Below are 27,642 nucleotides of genomic sequence, written 5' to 3' on the forward strand. Positions count from 1 at the left end.
CAAATGTATGGAGATGTGAAGCAGTATGGTAATGTGGGAAATTGCAAGTGACTGGACATTGGTAGAGCATACTGGGGGGAGTAGAAATAAAAGACTGGAGAATCAGACAGTGACAAGGTCTAAAAGCCATTTTATACTGTGTTAAGGAGTTTGGGTTTATCTTCCTTCCCCATCTATTTCTCAAACTGGATTACTCTGTGTATGTGTGCGCTTGTGGGTGTGTACACTGGCAAAACACGGCACATCTTCCTGGAGTTTGAATTTTGTTAAAAGATTTGGGCATAAAATAATTTTTGCATTGAAATGATCAGATTTTTATAGAATTGAATATTACATTGTAGATTTTATAGATAAGTTTTATGTAATTTTAGAGCCTTTTAGAAATGCTTTGTTTGACTACTTCAAAAGTATAAAGGTATACTGGTTTCTTTAGGCAAAGAGTAGCAGTATTTTGGTCAGTGTATTATGCATAGCTTTTATTACCATATTTCATCCTGACATTTTATTTATTTTTTTATGTTTATTTATTTTTGAGAGAGTGAGAGAGAGAGAGAGAGACAGAGCATGAGGGGGCGGGGCAGAGAGAGAGGGAGACACTGAATCCAATGCAGGCTCCAGGCTCGACACTGTCAGCACAGAGCTGGATACAGGGCTCGAACTCATGATCTGCAAGATCATGACCTGGAGCCAAAGTCGGACACTTAACCAGTTGAGCCACCCAGGACCCCCGTCCTGACATTAAAAAAAACTTATTTAGCAGTTGGGATGTGTCTTACAGTCTATAGCGGTACATAAAATTATGGTGCAGTTTATAATCTTGGATCCTAGACTAGGTAAATATGTCTTTTTCTCAGTAGAAAGCAATAGTAATTATAGAAAACTTGAAATATGTGAGTAATAAAATACTCTGAAATCACACTGCACTCAGAAGTGACTATAATTTTTGTTTTGGTGTAGTTCCTTCTGGTCTTTTCTGTTTACACATACCGATTATGTATTTGTGTTTATATATTTGCGCAGTTGTTTATTGTTTCTTTGCTCAACATTGTATGTTGACTATTGTTCTATATGATTATTCTTTTAACAACACAATTTTAAATGTCACCTGATACTCCATTATATGTATGTAAAATTATTTAATATTTACATTTTAAAAAACATTGTAAAAATCTTGGTTCCACATTATATCTAATTTCCTTAGGGCAAATTTCTAGTAGAATTCACTGGATATGAAGCGTGGTCTTTTTTTTTTTTTTTCTTAAGATCCTTAAGAAAAATCATCCATTTGATTGCTAGAAAGTTAGATTGAAGACTGTATAAGATTGAAATCTTTTTGAATTGTTGGAACCCTGAAACTATAAATTATAAAACTTTCTGTCTCTTTTGGCAACTTATGATTATTTAGAGACGGATTAGCTAGTTAGTGGCCTGTCAAGATTTATGGTGTGTATTTGTGACTCAATTTGCCTATTTCATTTTTTGCTTACTGTGCTGTGGAACAATATTTCACTTCTCTGAATCTTAGCTTTCTGCCAGCATCATTTGACTCAACACAGTAGACAATCAGATATTGGTAAAAGGGTCTAATGGTTACATAATCCTATTTATTGGTCTTAGAATTAATGTGGGCTTACCAAACTTATAATTTTATATGAAATAAATTCAGTAAAGAACAAAGAAGTTGATATTTATTATAGGAAAAAATAGAACACTGTAAGAAGGATTGGAAGTTTTGAGACTTTTGCAGTTTCAGATAAGGTAACTAGAGTGGTACTCACTAAAAAATGACATTTGAGAGAATCGTTGAAGTCCTTGAGAGAACTAACCAAGCAGATGTTTGAGGGAAGGGCATGATATACAGAGGAATAGCCAGTGTGAAGTCTTTAAGAGCGGAATATACCTGACATGTTTGAGAAGCAGCAAGGAAGAAGCCATTGTGGCTGGAGAGGATTGAGCAAGTAAGAGAATAGTAGGATAATGTCAGAGAAGTAAGGAAATAGGTAGGCTGGGTCATGTAGAGTCTTGTAAGATCTTTGACTTTTGCTCTGACTGAGATGGCAAGACATTAGAGAGTTTTGAGCAGAGGAGTGACATGCTCTGACTTGTGTTTTTAAGAATATCACCCAGGGTTAAGAATAAACTATGGAGAGGCAAGGAAAGACACAGGGAAATCAGTTAAGAAGCAATTATAGTAATCCGAGGAAGAGATGATAGTGGCTTAGTCCAGCATGTTAGCAAGCAGTATAGAGAGTGAAAAGTTGGAGATAGTGTTTCAAAGGTAGAGCTAGCATATTTTTCTGAATGATAGGATGTGGTATGTAAGGAAAAAAAGGAGTCAGGAATGTGCTATCTAGGCTTTAGCAAAATTGAACTATCAGTGGAAATAGGAAGATCACAAGTAGAGGTTTTGGATCAAACCATCTCTTCAAGTTTCATGCACATTAAATTTGAGAGGTGTGTTACCCAAGTAGATATGTTTTGTAAGCAATTTGAATATATAAATCTGAAGCTTAAGAGAGACATCTGGACTACCAATCAATAAATCAATAAAAATTTGTTGACATGTAGATGGCTTTTAAAGCCCCCCAAAGAAATAAATATAGAGAAGAAAACACTATGAAAGACTGGGCCTTGAAATGCTCAGTGTTAAGAACTCTGGGGGAGGAGGAAGAGCCAGCAAAGGCAACTGAGATGTAGCCACTGAGTTTGAAAAAACATCCATGGTGTTATTGGAAGAATGTGGAAGTCGAGTAAAAAAAGTAAACCAGCAGAGATGGACCAAACTGTCAAAAGCTGCTGTTACGTCAGGATGAGGACTGAGAATTTGTCATTGCATTTAACAACATGTTGGTAGTCTGTGACTTTGACGAGCAGCTTTGATAGAAAGGTAATGGCCATAGCCCACCTAGAGTGGATTTAAGAGCAAATATGAAGAAAGATTTAGAAACTGAGAGGAGAGACAACATTTGAGGGTATTTGCTGTAGTGGAGTTGAATAATGGGACAGTAGCTGGTGAGAGAAATGGGATGAAGAGATTTAAGATGAGAATGAAAGTAGCATGATCTAACCATAGGATCTGGTTAGGAAGGCGGAAACTTAATGATTCAAGAGAAAAAGGGTAGTATTGCTGAAGCAATGTCCCTGAACTAGTGAAAAAGAGTGTGACATCACTGGTGAAGAGATTGGTATAAAATAACAGTATTCTCCTGTAGTAAAGGTGCCCAAATATATGAGTGCCCATGCTGACATTTAATTATATAGGTGTGTGTGTGGTGACAAATCTGTGGCAGTTTTCTTGATGGTTTCATTTGCTTCAGAGTGGTAGCCAAAAAGGTCTTAGCTATGAATGAGGATCAATGGGAGAGCTGTGTGAGGTTTGAGAAGAGGGAAGAAAATGTAAAATATGGTCTCTAGCAGAATGGGAGAGTGAACAGACTAGTGAAGTGTGAATGCCAAGCAGAATTAGGGGCCAGCTTTATGTTTGTGATTATGAATTTAAAGTGGGATCAGTCAATATGATTTTATGTATTCATCCAGACTTACTTAACTGCGTGGGTACTAACAAGAGTTAGTTGGAGAATTGGATTTAACTAGGATTATGATTTTGACAAACTAAGGACAATGAAGCAGAAGAGAGCCAAGAAGGCATTAAAGATGTATGCAAGTGAGTGATTGTAATAAATGACCATGTAATGTAATTTGGGGAGATAAGAAAGAGAAGCTGTCTGTATATAGTGTATGTATATGTGTATGTATATATATACATAGTAAAGGAGAGAAGTTTAAAGGTATTGAGAGGCCAGGTTATTAGAAGTGTCATCTATGGAAATATTAAAATCTTAGGAATTAAAACCGGTGAATGTTGGAGAGGTCAGTAAACCAGGAACTAAAATTGTCTAGCAATGAGATTGATGACCCAAGAGAGGTAGCTTACATCAGTAATGAGAGGTAGTGAGAGATATAACCTAACATATAACATGAAAATCAAAGCTGGCAGATTTAGGGTGGGAGATGTAGAGATTGCAGTTCTTCTGTTCCATCTTCAGGGCCAGGGGTATAAGACATGTGTGGGGGAGGATAAAGGTCACCACTTGAGAGCTGCAAGGGAAGCAGTGTTCTTAGTGGGGAGCTGGGTTTCTATTAGAGCACTGGTTGGCAGACTATAGCTCACAGGAAAAATCTGGCCCACCACCTGTTTTTGTATGCCCCATGAGGTAAGAATATTTTTTATATTTTTTAAATGATTGATAAAAGTTCAAAAGAAGGAAAATATGACATATACAAATTGTATGAAATTCAGATTTCAGTGCCCATAAAATAAAGTTTTATTGGGACATAGCCACATTCATTCTTTTTTGTATTATCTGTGACTGTTTTTGTGCTACAGTGTCTGAATTGAGTAGTCCAGACAGAATTCCTACAGGACATTGTTATTGCTTCACATGGCTACTCAGCTAAATCACAGTGATACAATTACAGCTGAACAGAGTTTAATGTGTATCACCATACGACAGCATTTTATTTTATTTTTTTTTACCAGTGCATACCCCATTGTGTCAAAAAAGAGAAAAGTGAACTTTGAATGTTACCATTTTGAGGCACAGTCAAGTGTGGATTATTTTGTGAAGTTAAATGGCAAAGCATTGTTTATTATGCAGTGAGACTGTAGCTGTGCTGAAATTATATATATTGACATTACCAGAGTCAGCCCTCATCGTCATATTCCCAAATCACAGGAAAGCAAAAATAGAAAAAAAAAGAAAATTTGAAATGGAATATCTAATTACAGAATTTTATTCACATAAGTAAAAAGGAATGAGGCTGTGACCTTACATTAGTCTATGAGTGGCTTGTTAGCCAAACAGGGAAAGCTGTTCACCAATGGTGAGTGTTTGCAGCAGCAAAAAAAATAAAAAATAAAAATATTGTGTAGAGAGAAAAATTTCCTTAAGACCATTAGCTTTTTGGCAAGAACACTTGCTCAAAGAATTGAGGTCATTGAGAGCAACATCAATAGTCAATTAAAAAATAAGATGAACAATTCTGAGTGATTTTCCTTGATTCGTGTTTATTTTAGGAGTCAGTGCTGAGTTTGGAGTAACTAAAGAATTATCCTCTCTGTGTAGTCTGCATGGAACAAGTATAGGCAAGAATATTTTTAAAGAAAGATGAGAAAATAACAGGTACAGTTTGAAATGGAGTCTGCTAAGGTGTGTTACAAGTGATAGTAGTTAAAATTACGTATGGTACAGAAAAAGGCTTAGTTGGACAAATTGACAAAGCTTGTGCAAACAGCAAGGTGGTTGAAGCCTATATTTATTTATTTTATTATACATCAGCAGATACTTTGTGGAAAATATCTGAATCTATCATATGTTATTTTACCACAGTGTAAGTGGTACATCATTCTTTCTTGTGGACTTACATCATCAATTCTGTAAATTTTTGTTAGAAATTGGAACTGAACATCCAGTTTATCTTAGTATAAAGCAAGTTGATTGCTTAGCAGTGGTGATGTTTGGTTGTGATTTTTTTAAAAAGATTGTTACAGACTAAATTTTGTGTAGTCCCATTCCCCCCCCCCACCCCCCACCCCCCGCCATTTATTTTGTCAAAGCCTTAAACCCCAATGGCTGTATTTGGAGATAGGGCCGATAAGGAGGCAATTAAGGTTAAATGAGGCCATTAGGGTGGGGCTCTGATAAGATAGGTTGGTGTCCTTAACCTTGTCTCACACATGAGATCAAGTGAACACACAGAGAAATGGCAGCTGCCAACAAACGAAGAAGAGAGGCCTCACCAGAAATTACACGTTGGTCCCCTGATTCTGGACTTCCAGCCTTTAGAACTGTGAGAAAATAAATGAATGTTGTTTAAAGCACCCAGTCTATGGTATTTTGTATGGTAGTATGAGCTATCTAAGACAAAGACAAGATGAAGGTTTTTCTAAGTGAGAAGAGCCATGTTCAATTGTCACTGAGTTTCCATTAAACACTGATTAATTTTGGAAGTTAGTTTTTGTCCCAGACTTGGTAATGTTTCTTAATGAATACAACCTAAAATTAACAGGCAAAACAGCGCTTATTATGCCATATGTAAATTAATAAAGTCATTCTGACAACTAATGTTGTTTGAATCATGAATCAAGCTGCTTTATATACTTCCTGTGCTGTCAGAAATTAAAACAGGAAGCAAGATCATCATTCCCATATAAATTTGCAACAGATATATTTTCTGAGCTCCAGCAACAGACTTTGTAGCCTTTTTATCGCTCTAAACCTCATATAACCAGAGCTAGGGATCCTTTCTCAACTCCACAGCCTATTATATAACACATCCTGGTTCAGAATTCTTCTAACTTTCATCTGGAGCATTACAGTACTCTTAAAATTCTATCCACTTCCAGTATTGTCCTTATCCAGTTCATCTTTTTACATATTTTCCAGAGTGGGTTAGCTGAAATGTAAATTTAACTGTGTTTATCTGCCTTATTTCCTTTCATGATGTTTCTCCGCTCCCAACAGATCCCACAGGACTCTCAGGGACTGCGTTATGGAAGAATTCAAAGTAGATGAGGCTCCAGCCTCTCTCTGATATCCCCACCACCACACCACTACCCTCCTGAAGCAGGGCACTTTCTTTTATCTATTTTACATATTGAGTTGCTTTAAATTTTATTGTGAGAAGGATTTTTGATGATTAAAGTTTTATAGCTACTGGTCTACAGGTAAAATTCAAGCTCCTTAAGCAGTTTGGGGTTCTACAGTGCCTCCTTTGAACCCTTGTCACAAACTTGATACTTAAGCAACACAGAACTTTCTTCTATGTAGTTCCTCTGTGCCTTTGCTTATATTACCCATCTGCCTATAGTATTCTTTCTTTTCTTCTCCCCACCTGGCTAATGGCATTGCTTCATTTTAGACTTGTTTCAGGTGTTATCTCCAGAAAGTCCTTTTTAGCCACCTTCCTCCCAGGCAGGTTGGGGTTAGGCATCTTTCTTAGTGCTCTACAAACTGCTTATCCTCCTTACAGCTTTTTTGTTGTTGTTTGTATTTTTTTTCCATTGTTTATTTCTGTTTCATTTGCTAGAGGTTGGACTCCTTAAGAGGAGGAAATATGTTTTAAAGTCATCCTTCTATATCTACAGTGATTCTAAAGAGCCTGTATGGTAGACATAAATAATTGTGCAGTATATTTGATTACTGCCTGTATCTTTCTGATGCATCTTGCAGTAGATACGTAACCTAAAATTAAATGTACTTATGTTATCCCTGTGTAAAAATTTGGTTTCTGTTGCATGTGTTTATTGGTCATAATGTGCACAAACACTTGAGTTTAAATGTGCATTTAAAAAGAAAGATGAGAATATCATATGGAGTTTTTATTAAGAACTAGAACTTCACTTTAATAGCTGTTCTGTATTTGTACACGTTGAAATGTGAAGCTTTTCCATGTAATCTCATGCCAGTGTTGACCCATGTGGATTAAAATAGCCCTATTTTAATCTATGACCAAATTAGGAATTAGAATATCTATCCAGTGGGGATTTGTAAATTATTGTAGTTTGTAGCATGACAGGTTTATATAAATAATTGCAGAGATTCCCACTGTGTTTTAAGTTAAAAACTAAATTCAAATAGAGAATTCACATAGAGAAATGTATTGATATAAGTGATTTTTTTTTTGCATGTTTTTCTTGGATATCTTATTTACATCTTCTTGGATCATCAAAACTTACTTGATAAAAAGAAAATTTTATTTCATTAATCTAAAGTATTTACTTGTGATCCCTCAATTCAAATTTGTTGTGTACTTAACTAATTTTCCTTAGTGTGTGTTAGTAGTATATTTATTTTCTGAAACATTTCTCAAGTTAGATTTTAATGAAAATATTTTATTTTATTTTTTTTTTTTTAATTTTTTTTCAACGTTTATTTATTTTTGGGACAGAGAGAGATAATGAAAATATTTTAATAGAATGAAGTCATTTCAGAATTTATTTAAAACAATCCTTAATACATTGAACATTGCTCTTTTATAAGTTTACATTTTACTATAAAATAGTTCTCAATGAATTTTTTTGTTTTTCAAGAACTTGCCTATAATGCTTCAATGATTTAAAATTATAAACTTTTCTTTTCATACAGATAAAGACACAATAAATAAAATTAGAGATTTACGAATGAAAGCTGAAGATTATGAAGTAGTGAAGGTGATTGGTAGAGGTGCATTTGGAGAAGTTCAATTGGTAGGTTATTTTAATGAAATTAAAAACCAATAACTTTAGGGACGCCTGGGTGGCTCAGTCGGTTGAGCATCCAACTCTTGATCCCAGCTCAGGTCTCATCCCAGTTGGACTCCGTGCTGGGCTCCATGCTGGGCTCTGTGTTGGATGTGAAACCTACTTTAAAAACAAAACAAAACGATAACTTTAAAATTAAAAAATCCATTTGTGTGTTTAAGATATATTATTTGGGATGGTATTTTTTTTTTTATAAAATTGTTGCTTTAAATTATTTTAGATAGTCTTGCCAAAGATGTGAAAAAGCCTAGAGTCAAGTACAGCAGATAATATGAAATATTTTCCCCAAGCATCCATGGGTAGAGAAGAGGTTTCAGACATCAGAAGAGAAATCTATACTTGTAATATTAGACTTCTAAAATGCTGTGGAATCATAAGTTTTATAAATAGAAAGCAGCATGCATAACCGGGTAGAGGAGATGGAGTGTGTCATAATGTAGGGAATAAAGATTTTTTCTAACATGACTTGCTTCTGGTAATTGAAGCCTTGAGATTATCTAATTGGGATAATTCAGCAGAAGAGACAAAATAAAAGTAGCTAGAACAATAATATTATTTAACAAGTTGTTAAAATAATTTGGTAAATTGTTCTGGTAAATCCTGAGCTTTAATTGTTAACAAAAGGGTTATTATTTTCCATTTTCAATTTTAAAGGTAAGGCATAAATCTACCAGGAAGGTATATGCTATGAAGCTTCTTAGTAAATTTGAAATGATTAAGAGATCTGATTCTGCTTTTTTCTGGGAAGAAAGAGACATCATGGCTTTTGCTAACAGTCCTTGGGTCGTTCAGGTATGATTTTGCTTCTACTTCATTATTGCTTTATGAGCTTGTAACTAAACGTATGTGAGAAGCTTAGATTGTTTTTTAGAAGAGTAATAGAGAATTTATTATTGATTACAGAATTGTCTAATATATCATTTTTTAATCATAAAATTTAATTTTATTGGGTTGTCTCTAGGAAGAAAAGCCAAAGCAAAATAATTATGTGCCTATAGACTTTAAATATTAGAAAACTTAACTAATCTGCTTTGATTTGGGGGAAGTCGTACATTATTATCTTATAAGAGGATACTTTTATTTAATATTGAAATTTAAGTTTGTTCCCCAAATATGAGATCCTTTTCTTTTATTTAACCATCTGTTCCTCCATCTGTTTGTCTCTCTTACTTTGTGGAGAGGAAGGAATGGGAAAATGAAGGAAAGGTGAGTTAAGGTGGGCCCTCAAATAATCTTGTATTGGCTGTAGGGTTTTCAGTAGAAAGAAAAATACAGTAGAAGTCAGTAGTTATAGGTTCTAGTCTTAACTGTCAAAGACCTGTCTGTGAAGCTGTGGCCAAGATATACATCTCTGGGCCTCAATTCCCTTGGTCAAAAATGTGGAAATTGCCTTAGATTGTTTTTTCCAACTATGGAGATACCTCAGGTGAAGTCATGGGGACAAGCAGGAATTTGGGTAGGTTATAATTCTGGGTTTTCTGTTTCTACCTCAACTAGAGCGACTCCATATTTTTTTTGTCTTATGTATTGGGGGTTCTTATGTAAAGACATATGGGGTAAGTAAATCATCTTCTGGTTTTAAAAAAAGAAAAACTGCTGGTAGACTAATCATTTCTAAATTACTAATATGAATTTTGTGATTTATTAATTTACAGTATATAGTGGAGTATCCTAAAGAAGCATACTAGTAATTGGAATAAAGAGAATATGGAAAATGTTTAAGATTTACATGTGACTTTTTATGCCTGAAATGTCTGCTCTATTTTTATCAGTTGTATGGAGCAGGGATTTTCAGGCTCAGTATTATTGACATTTTGGGCCAGATAGTCTTTCGTTGTTGGGGCTGTCCTGTACATGATCAGATTTTTAGCAGCATCCCTGGCTTCTACCCAGGTGCTGCCAGTAGCAGCCCTCCCCAGCCCACATACCATTTGCAACAACAGAAATTGTGTTTAGATACTGTTGAATGTTTACTTGGGTGGTAGTGGGGGGGGGGGATGGTGTCAGAAGACAGTTATTTCCTCTGGTTGAGAACCACTGCTACCAAATCAACATTGTTTCTTTAATTATGGTGCCCAAATGACAAATTGTATCCTTTAATTTGGGATAGCCATGAGATGCCACTTAGTTTCTTATCCTTCCCTAAAATATCTTTTTAAATTAAAATAACTAAATTGGTAACTAAAATCATTAAACACTACTGAAAAAATGAAACAAAGATTAAGTCAAACGTCTGTAAATAAGGTATCATTTTCTCTAGGGCTTTATTTTTAGTTTGATTCTAATCTTGTTGTGTTTACTCATTTAAAATGTTCTTTTGTAAATTTGCTCCTTTTTTAACTTCAGTGCTGGTCAAATAAGAAATTATATTTATGCTTGGTATTCTTGTGAATTTCATATCAATGGACCTCACTCTTCCTGCTTAACTCTAGCTGTTGTCCTTTTCCTGCTTGTTAGTTGTTACTGCTCCTCCTCTTATTGACTGCTCTTACTTATTGAGCATCTGTTGTACTGATTATGTTCTACATTCACTAATCTTTTTAACAACTCTGAAAGGTAGTTAATCCTTATTGATATGCCTCCAATTTATAGATTAATTTATGCTTCTCTTCATTAGACATTTTTAAGCACTTACAAACTGCCGCTGCTAGGTCCAGTCTTTGACCTAGCAGCAGGTATAAAAGTCAAACAAGTTTATATACTCCCTTAAATTTTTCTGGAAGAGATTGTAGTGACAGAGACTTAAGGAGGTTAAACAGATTGCCCCGTCACACAGCTAATGGACAGCTGAGGCTGTAATCGTTTTTTTAGACTTCTTGAGAATTGTGGTATTAGTATAAATTTAGCAGTAGGCCTCACCAAAGCACATGTTAAGTCAGAATCACGATATTTCTTTGCTTAGGAGACTTGAAAGTATTATAATTTTTAAAAAATTCTCTATAAAATTTAATTAGTATAGCAACATATAGAGAAAAAAGTTTCCAACTCCTTAAAAATAACCACAGTTAGGGGTGCCTGGGTGGCTCAGTCGGTTGCGTGTCCGACTTCGGCTCGGGTCATGATCTCACACTCTGTGGGTTCCAGCCCTGCATCGGGCTCTGTGCTGACAGCTCAGAGCCTGGAGCCTGCTTCGGATTCTGTGTCTCCCCTCTATCCACCCCTCCCCTGCTCATGCTCTGTCTCTGTCTCAAAAATAAATAAAAACATTTAAAAAATTAAAAAAATAATCACAGTTAATAGTTCCTTTGAATATGCAAGGGTCTTTGTGGTATTTATGCTTGTGTGTGTCTTTTTTTTAAAGAGCACTATAATTACTGCAATTTGATTATTTTAATTAAATCTTAGTATTTTTGCCATTTTTTTAATGAAACAGTTTTGCTTAATGATTTTTTTTCTGTATTTGAATAGCTTTTTTATGCATTCCAAGATGATCGTTATCTCTACATGGTGATGGAGTACATGCCTGGTGGAGATCTTGTAAACTTAATGAGCAACTATGATGTGCCTGAAAAATGGGCACGATTCTACACTGCAGAAGTAGTTCTTGCATTGGATGCAATCCATTCCATGGGTTTCATTCATAGGTAAAGATAAAAATGCTTTAAATTTTTTCATTTGTTGAAGGGGGAGGCTGAAAATTACTTAAACTTAATTTGATTAGCATTTCCTACTTGAAATCCACCTCTTCCCCTCTCATGTGACATAAGTGGTATTTCAGAATTTAAAACTTTGAAATTCATAGTGTTATTATTTCAGCTTAATGTTGATATAAATGTATTCTTTAATGTCCCTTAATCTGATTACATAGCTTTTATCTGGTGTTCTGAAAAATAAAAGTTACAAGCTGGTTTTCTGAGGTATGTGCCAGAGAGTTAAACACTTTAAATTTTGTCCACAAATTAAATTGCTTTTGATTAGTTTTTTATGCAAAATTTTAAATATATAAATCAATTTGCTTTTAATTAGTGAATAAATCATATTTATTTGTTAGAAGAACAATTTCATTTCTGCAAACACTGCTTGAATCCAGTGCAGTTGCTGTGCCAAGTGCTAGTGATAACAAAAATGAGCATAATTTAGACCGAGTCCTGGGGTTATTTATATATTTATGTTGAAAAATGTGTTTCAGTTACTTTTATGTCTGAGTGTAATGTTTTTTATGGTTATTCTCTCTCATGGTTTGCCTTCCACTTTGTAAGAATCAAATTCAAATTTTAATAAAAGGGAATATTAAATGTCCTTCTCTGAGGCATTAACATGTAAAGGAGTTTCCCTCCTGAAGTTCAATTTATAGATGTGATAGAAACACCTAGGGATCAGAAATGGCCTTATCTATAATGAGTAAAGATACATGGCCTAAAATAACTGCCTCATAAAATTTTGATCAGTGTCTGACCAGTTTTAGAAACACTCTACTGTTTTTGTTTTCCCCCCTCAGAGATGTGAAGCCTGATAACATGCTGCTGGATAAATCTGGACATTTGAAGTTAGCAGATTTTGGTACTTGTATGAAGATGAATAAGGTTAAATAATTAGATTTTAATTTAGTTTTTGCCATTTCAAGATAGATGCTTTTTAGAAAAATGCTATAAGAATGTACTAACCGTAGCTGGTCTTGTACAGAATTGGTGTGACCTGTCTTGATTGTTGAAATAGATGCATGGTTTCTATTTTGTATTAGTAACTTGTAAGTGATTTATATTTTTCTCTGTATTTAAGGTAAGTGTTCATTGCCAGGTTTATTAAATCCTTTATAACAACTCTGTAATATACACTACTACTGGTAACTAGAAATGGAATTAGTCACTAAATACTAAGACCAGTGTTAAAATTAGACTTTCATAAAAATTGGATATCAGTGATATGTGTATTTTTTAGTGTTTTACTTAGCCTTCTGAGAACATGTAAAAGATCTTACTACGTATTTTGGGAGTCAATCTTTAAAGATACTATCCTCATTACTTACATAATAAATAACATATTTATAGCTGAAGTAGCCAGTATGCTTACTTTGTTTCAGTTGAAACAGTTTATATTCTTTGAAACTTAACACAGAACAATATCAAAAAATCGTATTTATTATTTCAAAAGGAGAATTATTTTGGTTAGAAGAAAATACTACATAGAACTTTTGTGTGAACATTTAATTGTAATTCTGTTGTGTTAATACCAGCTAAAATAAGTAACAGATATGTATAGTTTTTGCATTTAGTTTTGGGGGGGGGTTTGGAGAGTTAAAATGCATATTAAGTAGATATTCAGTGTGCTCAATGCTATTGCACCCTTTTCTTTTACACATGCTTCCCCATTTTATATTTGTACAGTCAATTCTTGAATGTTTTCTTCACAGTTTCAAGCAGAATTAAATTGAACAACTATTTTAGCAAAAAAATATATATAATTAAATCAACCTTTATATATTAATGTTATCAAATGATCATCCTATCAGTTCCTCAATCTGTTTGCATTGGCTTATATAGTTGTTCTCTGTTGTTAAGATGAAGTCATTATATTAGCACAACTGTTTGGCAGTGTGTCTTCCTAGTGAGTATTATTACAAAGTAAAAATCACTGATGTATCCACACATACGCATTATTACAAATATATTACATATATAATATGTATATGTGATTAGAGTGTGTTCATTTTTATCAAGTTTGCATTAGGTTTTAATATATCTTATAGCCCAAAGATTTAGAATTCTACAGGTTTTATTAGGAAAGTCCTTTTAAATAATTGAGGCTTTATATTTGTATCCTAATTCAAAAGTTGAACTGCCACTCTTTTTAGGAAGGTATGGTACGATGTGATACAGCAGTTGGAACACCCGATTACATTTCCCCTGAAGTATTAAAATCTCAAGGTGGTGATGGTTATTATGGACGAGAATGTGACTGGTGGTCAGTTGGGGTATTTTTATATGAAATGCTTGTAGGTGAGTAAAGGAGAATTTTGTGTACCTCTAACATAGTTGTTCATTCCAAAACTTAGCCATTTTGCTTCTTCTAATAAAATATTTGTTACATTAAGCAATATTAATTTTGTTTGTAGAAAGCAAACTGATCCAAACTTGCTTTGTATGTTTTTAAAAGCTATTTAGAAGCTTAAAGCAACTTAGTGATATGTTTTCTTTTATGTATATATATTAAGTATGTCTTTAATGCATATGTAGTAATCCTTATACAGGTAATATTGACTCTTTTCCTTTGAAACTGATTTTTTTAATGTATCTTATTTATTTTTCTTTTGTTTCCCTATCAATTTTTCAGGTGATACACCTTTTTATGCAGATTCTCTGGTTGGAACTTATAGTAAGATTATGAACCATAAAAATTCACTTACTTTCCCTGATGATAATGATATATCAAAAGAAGCAAAAAATCTTATTTGTGCCTTCCTTACTGACAGGTAAATAGTCTTAACATTGAACTTTATTCTAAGGAAATTCTCATTTTGCTGCTCAATATTTGAGGTCTGTATCTGAGCTCCTATATTTGAACTATTGAAATAAAAATATAACCATTCCCCAAATCATTCATGACAGTGAAATCTAATATTTTATGATATTCTAGATGGCTTTTCTGGATCTCAAGTCACTTGTGTTACCTCAGAATTTGAAATAATGCTCTTTTCTGATGGCTAGACTAGATTTTTTTTAATTTCATTGTTGAATTTTTAACTTGGTTAAGTATAAAAATTATATTTTCTTTCTTTTTTTTTTTTTTATTTATTTTTGGGACAGAGAGAGACAGAGCATGAACGGGGGAGGGGCAGAGAGAGAGGGAGACACAGAATCGGAAACAGGCTCCAGGCTCTGAGCCATCAGCCCAGAGCCCGACGCGGGGCTCGAACTCACGGACCGCGAGATCGTGACCTGGCTGAAGTCGGACGCGTAACCGACTGCGCCACCCAGGCGCCCCAAAAATTATATTTTCTTGAGTCTGAGGGTTTTTATTTTTATTTTTTATTTTTTTTAACGTTTATTTATTTTTGAGACAGAGAGAGACAGAGCATGAATGGGGCAGGGGCAGAGAGAGAGGGAGACACAGAATCGGAAGCAGGCTCCAGGCTCCGAGCCATCAGCCCAGAGCCTGACGCGGGGCTCGAACTCACGGACTGTGAGATCGTGACCTGAGCTGAAGTCGGACGCTTAACCGACTGAGCCACCCAGGCGCCCCCTGAGGGTTTTTTAAATACATGTGAACATCTCTGAAATCAGAATACATCTTCTAGTCAATGGCATATATTAATTTAATTGGGAACATTTATCTTAGTGATGGGAAAATGATGCATCTTCCATTTGATACTGTTTAAGATAATGCAGTATTGTATAGTTGAAATCTGCTAAGAGAGTAGAATTTAAATGTTCTTATCCCCCCTCCCGCCCCCCCCCCCCGCCCCACCAAAGGGTAAATATGTGAAGTGGTAGATGTATTAATTAACTCAATGGGAGAGTTCTTTCACAATGTCAAAACATCACTTTATACTCTACATATCTTAAGATTTTGCCAAATGTACCTCAGAGCTGGAAAAAAGATTTAATTATGTATGACTGTCTATTTGTTGAAATTAAGTAAATAGTGCAAAGCTATAAAGAAGTATGTATTTCCTACCTCCTTTCCTCTAGAGATGGTCATTGGTATGATGTCTTTCTGATTCAGTAAGCCTTTTTATAAATGTATATGCATGTATGTGTTTTAGAAACAAAAATGGCATATTTTGTGTACCCTTATGGTATACTTTTTTAAGCATGAACCAAATGACTTACTAAGATTATGTTTGATAATTATGTTTATATATTGTTAATTTAAATATTTGGGAGGCCTAGAGCTTTTAGATATGTTTCAATTTTAAATTCATTATAATTAAAATAAACTTACTGTCCTTCATTTTTTCCTTTAGAGCTTGAAATGTACAGTCTTTCAAATTTTTACATTTAATATATGTACTCTATAAATATAAGTACTATGCTGTACGTTAGGTGCTAGGGATAAAGAAATGAAAAAGACATACATCCACTGTTCACTACCTCATAGTCCTTTGGAGGAAATAGACAAGCGAATGAGACATTTATTGTACAGAGAGATAAGTACTCTGAGTTTAGTACTGTTTATATGCCATAGAACCATGGACAGTTTCCCTGATCTGGCCTGGGGGAGTCAGTGAAACCTTTTTTTAGAAAACAATTTTTTTTAATGTTTATTTTTTTAAAAAAATTTTGAGGTTTATTTCTGAGACAGAGCATGAGTGGGGGAGGGGCAGAGAGAGAGGGAGACACACAATCCAAGGCAGGCTCCAAACTCTGAGCTGTCAGCACAGAGCCTGACGTGGGGATCTGAGTTTAATACTGTTTATGTGCCATACAACCATGGAGAAGTTTCCTGATCCAGCCTGGGAGAGTCAGTGAAAGCTTCTTTTAAAAAAAAATTTTTTTTTTTAATTCTTGAGAGAGAGAGAGAGAGAGAGAGAGAGAGCGCAAGTGAGCGTGAGCAGGGGAGTCAGAGAGAGAGAGAGAGAGAGAGAGAGAGAGAGAGAGAGAGACAGAATTTGAGGCAGGCTCCGGACTCCCAAGCCATCAGCACAGAGCCTGACGCAGGGCTCGAACCCACAAACTGCAAGATCATGACCTGAGCGAAAGTCAGACTGTCAACCGACTGAGCCACCCAGGCACCCCATGTTTATTTATTTTTGAGAGACAGAGAGACAAAGGGTGAGCAGGGGAGGGGCAGAGAGAGAGGGAGACACAGAATCCAAAGCAGATTCTAGGCTCTGCGCTATCAGCACAGAGCCTGACGTGGGGCTTGAATCTACAAACTGGGAGATCATGACCTGAGCCGAAGTCAGAGGCTTACCTGACTGAGCCACCCAGGCACCCCAGTGAAAGCTTCTTAAAAAGATGTCACATTATATCAAAAGCAATTTATCTTTTAACTCATGAAAAATTTTGGAATTCAGGGTATTCTTGTTTATAAGCACTCTAGTAGAGAACAGAAGTTGTTGAGTTCTCCTTTCCAAATCAGCTAAAGGCACATTTTTAAACATTTTATCTCTGTGTACACCTAAGAGGCCAGGAGTCAGTAATTTGTCCCATTAAAACTCAGTTTTGTAGTAGTGTCAAAAATTAGTTGTCATTGGTTTTTGACTGGTCACAAATATTTATAATAGGGTATTAAATGGAAATTTTAAATGTAAGATGTCTTTCTGAGCTTTTGGTGTAAAGTTCTTGGTTGCAAAAAATGTATAACTACCACTATTTTGAAAATCTATCAAGAAAATTCACTGTATTATGAGACACCTGGGTGAACTAGTTGGTTGGGCACCCGACTTTGGCTTAGGTCATGATCTCGCAGTTTGTGAGTTCTAGCCCACGTCGGGCTCTGTGCTGACAGCTCAGAGTTTGGAGTGTGCTTTGGATTCCCTGTCTCCCTTTCTGTCTGCCCCTCCCCTGCTCATGCTCTGTCTCTCTCTCTCTAAAAAATGAATAACATTAAAAAAAAGAAAATGCACTGTTTTACTCATGATACTAATGAAGCAAGGCAAGTGATTTATCAGTATTTTTGTTGTCAATAGAAAAGTCATCGAGTATCAACAAGTCTGTGTTTTATATATATATATATATATATATATATATATATATATATATATGTATGAATTTTTAAGTTTATTTTGAGAGAGAGAGCACAAGCAGGGGAGGGGCAGAGAGAGAATCCCAAGCTGACAGCACAGAGCCCAATGCAGGGCTTGAACCCACCAACCGTGAGATCATTACCTGAGTTGAGCCAAAATCAAGAGCTGGACACTTAACCGACTGAGCCACCCAGACACCCCCTCATACATATTTTTAAAAATTCTTCAGGTTTCTGTCTTCAACTAGTTTTTAAATTTCAGCTGAAAATTACACTGACAACCAATGTAATTTCAAGGTGACATAAAACTGTTTTTATCATCATGCACAGATTTTAGCATTATGTCCACAAAGATATCTGGACAGGTTATAATAATATCTTAAATGATTAGTAACTTTTTTCTCTCCCTCTATTCAGAGAGGTGAGATTAGGACGAAATGGTGTGGAAGAAATCAAACGACATCTTTTCTTCAAAAATGATCAGTGGGCTTGGGAAACACTCAGAGACAGTAAGTTATTTTTTTCTTGAACAATACAGTGGATATTCAAAAGTAGTTGTAGTAAATAATCTGTTGAAACTTCCATGCTAATATATGTGTATAATAAAAATCTAAAGTACACAGATGTGGTTATGTATATTATCCTACCCTAATTAGAGAGAGACTATTTGATAATATTGGGAAAATAGTACTGCTACTTCTTTTATATCCCATTTGAGATACCAAGATGAAATATTATATAAATGAGGTGGAATTAGGCTCAGCAGTAATGCTTTGATCTTTGTTGAATTGCCTTTTGTCTTAGTATTAAAATATCTCATTGTGAAGAAAGTTAATAAAGGGTAATTTAAATTAAAATATATTTCCTGTGAAAGGACAAGTTATCTTGTTTTTACTAAACTTAAAATATAAAGTTCTATTATTGATAAATACCAGAATTTAATTTGTATGTAGATACAGGAAATTACAGTATACTTGATTCCATCAGATTTGCAGCTTGCAGTTCAGAAATGAAAGTATGTAGTGTGCAAGAAGTTCATTTTCAGTCAGGTTAGGACATTGCCCTACTTAAAAAAAAAAGTTAAAATTATAAATGATTCACAGAAAACCTTGTTTAACATAATGGACTAAAAATTATAATGGTGCCAAAGTTGACCAACATCTTTTTGTGGATTTGGAAGGCCAAGCATTCATCTTTTTCCTGTTGAAGTCTCAGGAATTTTTTCCCTGTTCACAGAAAGGATAATATATACCAGTTCCTAACTTCCTGCTGTAGCAGTAACAGTAAACAGTAATAATGGAAATAAATTCAGCTGTGTGGTTTTAGAGACAGTTACAAATTAAATAGGTAGTATATACTTGTCTTAATGACTCCCTGTGTAGTTGAGACTGTGAGGGTAAGCTTAGAAGAAATGAATCTTGTTAATTTTGAAGAAGCAGTTTGTAGTTTTGCCAACATTAGTGAAATATCCTAGTTATCAAATATTTTTAAAGTAACAGTTATATTGCCTTCAGGTACAGCACATACACTGTATACAGGCTATACAGTTGACTGAGAGGGAAAAGGGGAAATAAATTCTTGGAGGAATTAAAAAAATTATACTACTACAAAGAATGACACTGAACGACCTGCTATGTGGAAAAGCTACAGGCGCATCTTGACCCTCAGAATTTATTAATAGTTATATACTGGGAAATAGAGAACTTCCTCCTCCTGACAAGTAAATGTGACATGATTATTGTCTTTACGCTGCATGAGAAACTGATGTAAAGACCAGGATGAAGACAGTGGGATGATGAATCGTTGCACTGAAAAATTTTGTGGGTTTTTTTTTCAAGCTATGCTCTTAGAAGTTTAAGAAAGCTGAAAGCTTACAGATACAATTATAATCTGAAGAAAATTTAAAAGGCGATTGAAGAAAATAAAGTATCTTTCATATTGGTTTAAATTATTTTTCAGAATGAAACGATGCATAAATAACCATAGAATAACCACGGAGTAAATCGCTCTAAACAGTAGGGAGGACATATTTCATTTAGTGTACTGAAAAACTGGTATTAATTAGGAGAGGGGGTAACCTAGTCAACAAATACTGAACATCTGCTATATTCTGAGTACTATTCTATTTCAGGCACTAGGAAAACATCAGTGGTCAAACCAACAAAAGCTCTTCTAGTGGAATTGGGGAGTCCAAATCAATGGCATTTTATGATATTGTTATACCTCCTTAATGTAACTGTTTATATTAATTTAAAGAGCAGGTAAAATGAATTACTTTATTGATTTAAATCAAACTTTAAAGAATTTCTATAATTAGGTAATTATATTAGTATTAGTGTTATTTCTCTATCTTTTTAAAAAATTTTTTTAATGTTTATTTTTGAGAGATAGAGACAGAGCATCAGCGGGGGAGGGGCAGAGAGAGAGGGAGAAACAGAATCCAAAGCAGGCTTCAGGCTCTGAGCTGTCAGCACAGAGCACGATGCAGGGCTCAAACCCATAAACCGTGAGATCATGACCTGAGCTGAAGTCAGACGCTTAACCGACTGAGCCACCCAGGCGCCCCTCTCTATTTTTTTAAAAATCTATATTATCTGTGATTTTGCTATGGTGTACTTAGATTTAACATAAACACTTTGCTATCTTTTCCTAATCCTAATGGCTCCTATTTTATAGTTATTGTTTAAAAAAAAAAAAAGAGGAAAGAAAGAAAAATTGAAGTCTGTAGAACTTACTGTTCTCTGCTTCCCTTTCCCTCTTCCTACCCCTTCTTTACTTCCCACCCCTAAAATACCAAGAATACTTCTATTGTGAACTGACCTCTCTGACCTGCTAAGCTTTTAAAAATTATATAATAGTTATAATTCTTTTTAACTTTTTTGACACTCCAATTTTCTTTGGCAGTATTGCATACCTTTTCCAAATAATACTTCTTTTCGTAGTTTTACCACTTACATATTTACAAGTTATAATGGCAATTAATCTTCACCATCTCTTCCTTGATGGTGTGGTCGCAGGGTACAAAATAGCTTGAATTTTGGCAGATATTCCATGAGCTTCCTGATCTTATTCACTCTTTGTAAAAGGTTGGTAATTGTGTCCCTACTTTCATTTCTTTTTTTTTCCTTCTGCTATAAAACTTTTGTTTGTTTGTTTTTTGTTTTTATTTAATTTATTTTTTTAATTTACATCCAAGTTAGCAAATAGTGCAACATTTCAGGAGTAGATTCTTTAAAATGCCCCTTACCCATTTAGCCCATCCCTCTTCCCATACTGCCTCCAGTAACCCTCTCTGTTCTCCATATTTAAGAGTCTCTTATGTTTTTGTCCTCCTCCCTGTTTTTATATTATTTTTGTTTCCCTTTCCTTATGTTCATCTGTTTTGTCTCTTAAGGTCCTCATATGAGTGAAGTCATATGATATTTGTCTTTCTCTAATTTCGCTTAGCATAATACCCTCTAGCTCCATCCACGTAGTTGCAAATGGAAGATTTCATTCTTTTGATTGCCGAGTAATACTCCATTGTATATATATACCACCTCTTCTTTATCCATTCATCCATCGATGGATATTTGGGTTCTTCCATACTTTGGCTATTGTTGATAGTGCTGCTATAAACATTGGGATGCATGTGCCCCTTTGAAACAGCATGCCCATATCTCTTGGATTAATACCTGGTAGTGCAGTTGTTGGATCATAGGGTAGTTCTATTTTTAACTTTTTGAGGAACCTCCATACTGTTTTCCAGAGTGGCTGCACCAGTTTGCATTCCCACCAGCAGTGCAAAAAGAGATCCTCTTTCTCCGCATCCTCACCAACATCTATTGTTGCCTGAGTTATTAATGTTAGCCATTCTGACAGGTGTGAGGTGGTATCTCATTGTGGTTTTGATTTGTATTTCCCTGATGATGAGTGATGTGGAGCATTTTTTCATGTGTTGGTTGGCCATGTGGATGTAGTCTTTGGAGAAGTGTCTATTCATGTCTTTTGCCCATTTCTTCACTGGATATTTTTTGGGGGGGTGGGTGTTGAGTTTGATAAGTTCTTTATAGATTTTGGATACTCACTCTTTATCTGATATGTCGTTTGCAAATATCTTCTCCCATTCCGTTGGTTGCCTTATAGTTTTGCTGATTGTTTCCTTCACTGTGCAGAAGCGCTTTATTTTTTGAGGTCCCAATAGTTGATTTTTGCTTTTGTTTCCCTTGACTCCAGAGACATGTTGAGTAAGAAGTTGCTGTGGCCAAGGTTAAAGAGGTTTTGGCTTCGTGGATTTTGATGGCTTCCTGTCTTACATTTAGGTCTTTCATCCATCTTGAGTTTATTTTTGTGTATGGTGTGAGGAAGTAGTCCAGGTTCATTTTTCTGCATGTTGCTGTCCAGTTTTCCCAGCACCACTTCCTGAAGAGACTGTCTTTATTCCATTGAACATTCTTTCCTGCTTTGTCAAAGATTAGTTGGCCATACATTTGTGGGTCCATTTCTGGATTCTCTATTTTGTTCCATTGATCTGAGTGTCTGTTTTTGTGCCAGTACTACTGTACTGTCTTGATGATTATAGCTTAGGACTACAGCTTGAAGTTTGACTACTTTCATTTCTGATTTGTGTCTTCTGTTTTTTCCCCTTAGTCTGCTAAAAGATTTGTTGTCAATTTTGTTGATTCTTTTTTAAAAAGTAGTTATTGGTTTTGTTAATTTCACTATTAATTTTCTATTCTTAATTTTGTTTATCTGCTACTCTAATCTCTGTTGTTTCTTTCCTTACGGTTGTTTCTTTCCAAACTGAGCTCTGGGCTTAGTTTGCTCTTTTTTCCTAGTTCCTTGGGGTGACAGCTGGGCTATTGATTTGAGACCTTTCTCTTTCTCTCTTTTTAAGTTTGTTTATTTATTTTGAAAGAGAGAACACAAGAGGGAAAGGAGCAGAGAGGAAGAGAGACAGAATCCCAAGTGGGCTCTGCACCATTAGCACAGAGTCCGATGTGGGACTCGAACTTGAACTACAAGATCATGACCTGAGCCAGGATCAAGAGTTGGATGCTTATGGGGTGCCTGGGTGGCTCAGTCAGTAAGCAACAGACTTTGGCTCAGGTTATGATCTTGCAGTTTACAAGCTGGAGCCCGACATTGGCTCTGTGCTGACAGTTTGGAGCCTGGAGCCTGTTTCCGATTCTGTGTCTTCCTCTCTCTGTGTGCCCCTCTCCCCGCTTGTTTTCTCTTGTTCTCTCTCTTCTCTCTCTCTTTGTCTCTCTCTCTCAATTAAATAAAACATTGAAAAAAAAAAAGTCAGATTCCCCCAAGAGATCTTTCTCCTTTTTTTACATAGGCATTTACAACTAAAATTTTTCTGAGTACTGCTTTTGCAAAATCCTTTAAGTTTTGGTTGTTGTTCATTTTTATTTGTCTCAATGCATTTTTTCTAATCTCCCTTGTGATTTCTTCTTTGACTCCTTGTTTGTTTTTTTTTTTTTTTTAAAGAATATGTTATTTTAATCTCTTTGACATCAACTGTAGCAACTTCTTACTAGATACATCTCTGGAGGCAAGGGAAACAAAAGCAAAAATGAACTATTGAGACTTTATCAAGATAAAAAGCTTCTGCACAGCAAAGGAAGTAGTCAACAAAACTAAAAGACAGTCTTTAGAATGGGAGAAGATATTTGCGAATGACATATCCAACAAAGGATTAGTATCTAAAATCTGTAGTGAACTTATCAAACTCAACACCCAAAAAACAAATAATCCAGTTAATAAATGAGCAGAAGACATGAATAGACATTTTTCCAATGAAGACATCCAGATGGCTAACAGACACATGAAAAGATGCTCAACATCACTCATCATCAAGGAAATACACATCAAAACTACAATGAGATACCACCTCACACCTGTCAGAATGGCTCAGACTAACAACACTGGAAACAAAAGATGTTGTCAAGGAAGTGGAGAAGGGGGAACCTTCTTACACTGTTGGTAGGAATGCAAACTGGTGCAGCCACTCTGGAACACAGTATGGAGTTTGCTCAGAAGGTTAAGGATACAACTACCCTGTGACCCAGCCATTACACTACTAGGTATTTTCCCAAAGGATGCAAAAATACTGCTTCAAATGAATATATGCAGCCTGATGTTTACAGCAGCCTTATCAACAGTAGCCAAATTGTGGAAAGAACCCCATGTACATCAACTGATGAATGGAAAAAGAAGATATCACACACACACAGTGGAATATTATTCAGCCACCAAAATGAATGAAATCTTTGGGTGTTTGGCTGGCTCAGTCAGAAGAGCATGTGGACTTTTGATCTCAGGGTCATGAGTTCGAGCCGCACGTGGGGTGTAGAGATTATTTAAATAAATAAATAACTTTTTTTTTTTAATGAAATTTGCTATTTGCAATGACGTGGATGTAGCTAGAATATATTATGCTAAGTGGAATAAGTCAGAGAAAGACACATACCATATGATTTCACTCATATGTGGAATTTAAGAAACACAACAAACGAAGAAAAAAAGAGAAACAGACCAAGAAACAGACTCTTACCTATAGAGAATGAACTGAGGGTTGCTGGATGGGATGTGGGTGGGTGATGGGTTAGATGGGTGATGGGTATTAAGGAGGGTACTTGTTGTGATGAGCATTGGGTGTTATATGTAAGTGATGAATCACTAAATTCTACTCCTGAAACTAATACTATACTGTATATAAACTAACCGGAATTTAAATAAAAACTTAACAAAAAAGAAAGCATATTATTTTCAACATACTTGTGAACCTTCTGGTGTTTCTTCTATTATTGATCTTGTTTCATTCCATAGTGGCTGGTTTGTATGATTTCAGTCTCTCTAAATTGCTTAAGTTGTTTTTTTGATCTAACATATAGTTCTGGAGAATGTGTCATGTGCAGTTTGTATTCTGCTCTTGGTGGTGGAGTGAGCTTTGTACATCTGTTATATCTAATTCATTTATGATGTTGCTCAAGTCTTGCATTTTCTTATTCATCTCCTGTTTAATTGTTTAGTTCATTTATTGAAAGTGGGTTATTGATGACCCCATTATTTTAGAACTGTCTGTTTCTCCATTTATGTCATTTTTTACTACAAATATTTTGGAGCTGTGTTGTTAATGTGTTGTTTATAATTGTTGCACCTTCTTGATGAGTTGACCGTTTTATCAATGTCATCAGTATGTCCTGTTTTTCTTTGTCTCTTCTAACCATTTTACTGATTTTGTCTGATGTTAGTATAGCCACGTCAGCTCTTTTTTCCATGGAATATCTTTCATTCTTTTAACATTTTTATGTCTGTGGATCTAAAGTGAGTGTCTGTACACTGCATATAATTGGATCAATTTTATTAATCCATTTTTCAGATCTCTACGTTTTATTAGTGACTAATTCGTTTACATTTAAAGTGAATACTGTATGTAAAGACATCTGCCATTGTTCTATTTTCTGTATGTCTGATTTTTTTCTGTTCCTCATCTCCTACATCATTGCCTTCTTTTGTATTTAATGGATTGTTTTATGGTGTACTGTTTTGATTCCCTCTCTTAATTCCTTTTCCATATATTGTCATTTTCTTATTGTCATCATCCTGGGGATTATATTTAACATCCTAAACTGATAACAGTCTAGGTTGAATTGATACAGTTTACTGTCAGAAGCATACAAAAATTGCTTCTATACAGATCTATTTTCTTCTATGTTGTTGTCACAAATTGTATCTTTATATATTCTGTGCTCATTAACATAAATTTATAATTATTTTACCCATTTTATTTTAAGTCATATAGGGGGGAAAGTGGATTTATTTATTTATTTATTTTTTAAAGTAGATCATATAACAAAAATATATAAAGCTGGCTCTTACATTTATCAGTGTAGTTACTTTTATTTCTTTATTTCTTTTTTTTTTTTTTTTTTTTCAACGTTTATTTATTTTCGGGACAGAGAGAGACAGAGCATGAACGGGGGAGGGGCAGAGAGAGAGGGAGACACAGAATCGGAAACAGGCTCCAGGCTCCGAGCCATCAGCCCAGAGCCCGACGCGGGGCTCAAACTCACGGACCGCGAGATCGTGACCTGGCTGAAGTCGGACGCTTAACCGACTGCGCCACCCAGGCGCCCCTTCTTTATTTCTTTGTAAAGGTTTGAGTTAGTGTCTAGTGTCCTTTCATTTAAACCTTAAAAACTCTAACATTTCTTGCCAGACAGGTTTACTAGCAACAAACTCCTCTTTCTTTTATCTGGGGATATCTTAATTTCCCTGCATTTTTGAAGATAATTTTGCTGGATATAGAATTCTTGCTTGACTGTTGTTTTCTTTCAGCACTTTAAAATATGTCATTCCACTGCCTTCTGACCCTCAATGTTTTTGCTTAGAAATAGGCTCTTGATCTTATTGAGGATTTCTGATGTATGATAAGTCAGTTTTCTGTTGTTTTCAAGATTCTTTGTCTTTTCAACGTTTATTATAACATGTCATGGTGTGGATCTGAATTTCTTACTTGGAGTTCTTAAATGTATAGATTCTTAAATTTCATCACTTGGTTAGTTTGGAGCCATTATTTCTTTAAATATTCTTTCTGCCCCTTTCTCTACTTCCCTGGGACTTTCCTAATGTATATGTTTGTATGATTTATGGTGCCCCAAAAGTTGACTTTTTCATTGTTTGCTTCTTTTCTTCTACTTGATAATTTCAGTGGTCCTGTCTTTAAGTTCATTGGTTCCTCTGCCTACTCAAATCTGCTGTTGAACCCTTGTACATTTTTACTTTTAGCTATTGTACTTTTCAGTACCAGAATTTCTATTTGGTTCCCTCTTTTTCCTTTTTTGTATGTTCTGTTTGTTAAGATATCATACTCCTCAGTTAGTTTTTGTCCATGGTTTCCTTGAGCACATTTAAGGCAATTTATTTAAAGTCTTTGTTTAATAAATCTAATACCTGGGTTTCCTCAGAGATTTTTCTGTCATTTTCTGTGAATAGACCTTACTTTTTCTGTTTCTTAATACGCTTTGTAACTTTTTATTAAAAACTGGACATAATAAATATTACAGTGTTATAAACTCTGGAAATCTGATTTCTCCCCTTCCAGGTTTGCTATTATTGCTTGCTGTGGGCTTCAGTCATCCATTTGTTTAGTGACTTTTCCAGACTGTTTTTACAAAGTCTGTATTCTTTGTCATGTGTGACCCCTGAAGTTCCTTTCCCATTATTATCTCATTGGTCAGCCAGTTACAGTTCCCGGAATGCCAACATTTACTAGCTTCTCTCTTCATTAAACATTCCCCTGCTTGTTGCAAGTCTTTTCTTAGATTTCAGAGTTATGAAAAAGTTGCTTATGATAGTTTTTGCCTGCATAATAGTTATTTCAGTGGAAAGGTAGCTTCTTAGAGTTCCTTACTCTGCCATGTTTTTATGGCGTCACCTGGATTCTTTCTTATAGAACATGGTTCCTATATTCCCAGTTATTTATTGAAAGGTAAATTTTTATAAATAGACTACTGTATATATCAATGGTAATTCTGTAAAGCTATCTTTATACTTACTCTTATTTATTCTGATGTGATTATATGGTATCTATAAAGCCTAAATGTTTTACTTTGAAAGTAGAACAAATATTACTTTTATAATTCTCCCAGGATTTCCCCTACTTGTACCTCAAAATTTAAACAGAATTTGTCCCATTTTAAAACTGTTCTGAAATGGCATGT

General features: G+C 35.0%; 1 protein-coding gene across 3 annotated transcripts in view; it reads left to right on the forward strand.

The window, feature by feature from the left end:
* The window catches only part of ROCK1 (Rho associated coiled-coil containing protein kinase 1), a 160,365-nt gene that overhangs the window by 48,910 nt on the left and 83,813 nt on the right, over positions 1-27,642 (forward strand). For all 3 annotated transcript variants that reach the window (XM_030336457.2, XM_030336456.2, XM_030336458.1), the window contains exons 3-9: positions 8,148-8,248; positions 8,957-9,094; positions 11,711-11,886; positions 12,741-12,825; positions 14,094-14,238; positions 14,573-14,711; positions 18,347-18,438. In XM_030336457.2, the coding sequence (XP_030192317.1) occupies positions 8,148-8,248; positions 8,957-9,094; positions 11,711-11,886; positions 12,741-12,825; positions 14,094-14,238; positions 14,573-14,711; positions 18,347-18,438 (876 nt within the window). The remainder of the gene's footprint in view (positions 1-8,147; positions 8,249-8,956; positions 9,095-11,710; positions 11,887-12,740; positions 12,826-14,093; positions 14,239-14,572; positions 14,712-18,346; positions 18,439-27,642) is intronic.

The sequence above is a fragment of the Lynx canadensis genome, chromosome D3 (genome assembly GCF_007474595.2).
Source record: "Lynx canadensis isolate LIC74 chromosome D3, mLynCan4.pri.v2, whole genome shotgun sequence".
NCBI lineage: Eukaryota > Metazoa > Chordata > Mammalia > Carnivora > Felidae > Lynx > Lynx canadensis.